General features: G+C 42.9%; 1 protein-coding gene across 1 annotated transcript in view; it reads left to right on the forward strand.

Annotated features, from left to right (window-relative positions):
* LOC122562332 (unconventional myosin-XV-like) overlaps positions 1–2,589 on the forward strand; it is a 447,653-nt gene that overhangs the window by 298,336 nt on the left and 146,728 nt on the right. The window contains exon 33 of the mRNA XM_043715207.1: positions 2,211–2,298. Within this exon, the coding sequence (XP_043571142.1) occupies positions 2,211–2,298 (88 nt within the window). The remainder of the gene's footprint in view (positions 1–2,210; positions 2,299–2,589) is intronic.

Consider the following 2,589-nt stretch of genomic DNA (forward strand, 5'->3'; position numbering starts at 1 on the left):
CTCATGGAATACAGGGAGAACTAGCCATTTGGACATAGAACTGGCTCAAAGGTAGAAGACAGAGGGTGGTGGTGGAGGGTTGTTTTTCAGACTGGAGGCCTGTGACCAGTGGAGTGCCACAAGGATTGGTGCTGGGTGCACTACTTTTCATCATTTATATAAATGATTTGGATGTGAGCGTAAGAGGTATAGTTAGTAAGTTTGCAGATGACACCAAAATTGGAGGTGCAGTGGACAGCAAAGAAGGTTACCTCTGATTACAACTGGGTCTTGATCAGATGGACCAATGGGCTGAGGAGTGGCAGGTGAAGTTTAGTTTAGATAAATGCAAGGTGCTGCATCTTGGGAAAGCAAATCTTAACAGGACTTATACACTTAATACTCAGGTCCTAGAGAGTGTTGCTGAACAAAGAGATCTTGGAGTGCAGGTTCATAGCTCCTTGAAAGTAGAGTCGCAGGTAGTTAGGATAGTGAAGAAGGCATTTGATTGGTCAGAGCATTGAGTACAGGAGTGGGAAATCATGTTACGGCTGTACAGGACATTGTTTTGGCCACTTTTGGAATATTGCATGCAATTCTGGTCTCCTTCCTATCAGAGAGATTTTGTGAAACTTGAAAGGGTTCAAAAAAGATTTACAAGGCTGTTGCCAGGGCTGGAGGATTTGAGTTATAAGGAGAGGTTGAATAGGATGGGCTGTTTTCCCTGGAGCATCGGAGACTATAGGGGTGTATAAAATCATGAGGGACATGGATAAGGTAAATAAACAAGGTCTTTTCTCTGGGTTGGGGAGTCCAGAACTAGAGGGCATAGGTTTAGGATGAGAGGGGAAAGATATAAAAGAGACCTAAGAGGCACCTTTTTCATGCAGAGGGTGGAGTGTGTGTGGAATGAGCTGCCAGAGGAAGTGGTGGAGGCTGGTACAATTGCAACATTTAAAAAGCATTTGGTGGGATATGGGTCGGGTGCTGGCAGGTGGGACTAGTTTGGTTTGGAATATATGGTTGGCATGGACGCGTTGGACCAAAGGGTCTGTTTCCGTGCTGTACATCTCTATGACTCTATGACTAGTAACTTTAGCAGAGTAAAATTAAACGACAATGTAATCTAATTGGTTAATATTGTAAACCCAAAAACCTTTGTTTTCAGCCCCATTCACACAAAAGACAGGCAAACAAACACATTAAAGGATAAATAAAAGAAAATAACAAAACTGGCAAGATTACCTAAATGGCTTTCACGATGTGTCATTCCACAGGCAAAGGTGATAGTTTCTTCATTGATTTTCTAAAGATGTTGACCAGGTCACCTTTTCAGTTAACTCAGATAAAGACAGTAATACCTATAACTTAGTTTTCTACTCTCTGACCTTGATAAGGGAGGTTTGGCAGCAAGCTTTCAAATCTTCATGCTGTAGCATCAACAGCTAGATTTAATTTTCATAGAAAACACAATCCAAATCCCAATTCAAACTCTGACTGCTCCCAGAGTCAATATCTGCCACCTGCATTGAGCATTACGTCTTCTCCTGACTTGCTACAACCAATTCCCAAATACTGACCTTGTTAATAGCCAACTCCTGCTCTCTGTTTTAACATAATGTTCTTCCCCAGTGATGAAGCGCCCACAGAACCTGATGACCAGGAACCAACCTACAGTTGAATTCCAGGCCTGCCCCCATGAATGAACAAAAGTTTGTTTTGTCTGTTTTCCGTTTAACACAAGCTGTTATCCGTAGTACAAGACTTATCGTTAGCTGACAGTTCCCAGTTCCCAGTTCCAAATCAAAATTGATTCAATAGTTTAAATAATCAAAAATCAGCAAGGGATCCAACTGAGTAAGCTGGGTGAGTGTGCAAGTCGATGAGATGAGTGCATGAAGTGAGTCTGTGAGGTGGAAGGGTGTGTGTGCGGAGAGTCATTGATTGGTGTTGGAGTGATTACATGGAGTGTAGTGAGTTGCAGTGTATATTTACGATTGTGTCATTGAGTGTCTGGGCTGATAGGGAATGATAGCAGTTTTCTGACATAGAATCAGAGACATTAGGGACATTTAAGCGACTACTGGACAAGAACATGGATGGCAGTAAATTGAAGGGTGTGTAGGTTAGGTTGATCTTAAATTAAGATAAATGCTCGGCATAACATTGTGGGCTGAAGGGCCTGTACTATGCTTTAATGTTCTACATTTTATGCTCTGTGTACTTTGCAGGAAATGGAGAGATCCAGAGATTTAAACAGGCGGATGAAAGGAGGTGGAGGAATCGGCCCCTCACAGGTTGGAGCATATATGACGACAGGTCAGTGGGCAAGGGAGCAGGGTGTCTGTGTTTCAGCAAGTGTTACTGTGAAAAGTGTGGGAGAATGTTGGTTTGTGTTAATAACAATGACATGAAGTGTTTGGGATATTTAAATAAGTGCTTGCATATTCAACATGGTTGATTTGAGCTCACGGAGGGGGGTGAGTGTGAGGTGGGGGATATGGAGGGAGGGGAAGGTGAGGTGGGGATTGCGGATGGAGAGGACCTTGACATGGCAGATTTGGAAAGAGATGAACAAGAGGTGAGAGTTTCAGAGGGAGATGAATGTGA

This window comes from Chiloscyllium plagiosum, chromosome 24 (genome assembly GCF_004010195.1).
Source record: "Chiloscyllium plagiosum isolate BGI_BamShark_2017 chromosome 24, ASM401019v2, whole genome shotgun sequence".
Classification (NCBI taxonomy): Eukaryota; Metazoa; Chordata; class Chondrichthyes; order Orectolobiformes; family Hemiscylliidae; genus Chiloscyllium; species Chiloscyllium plagiosum.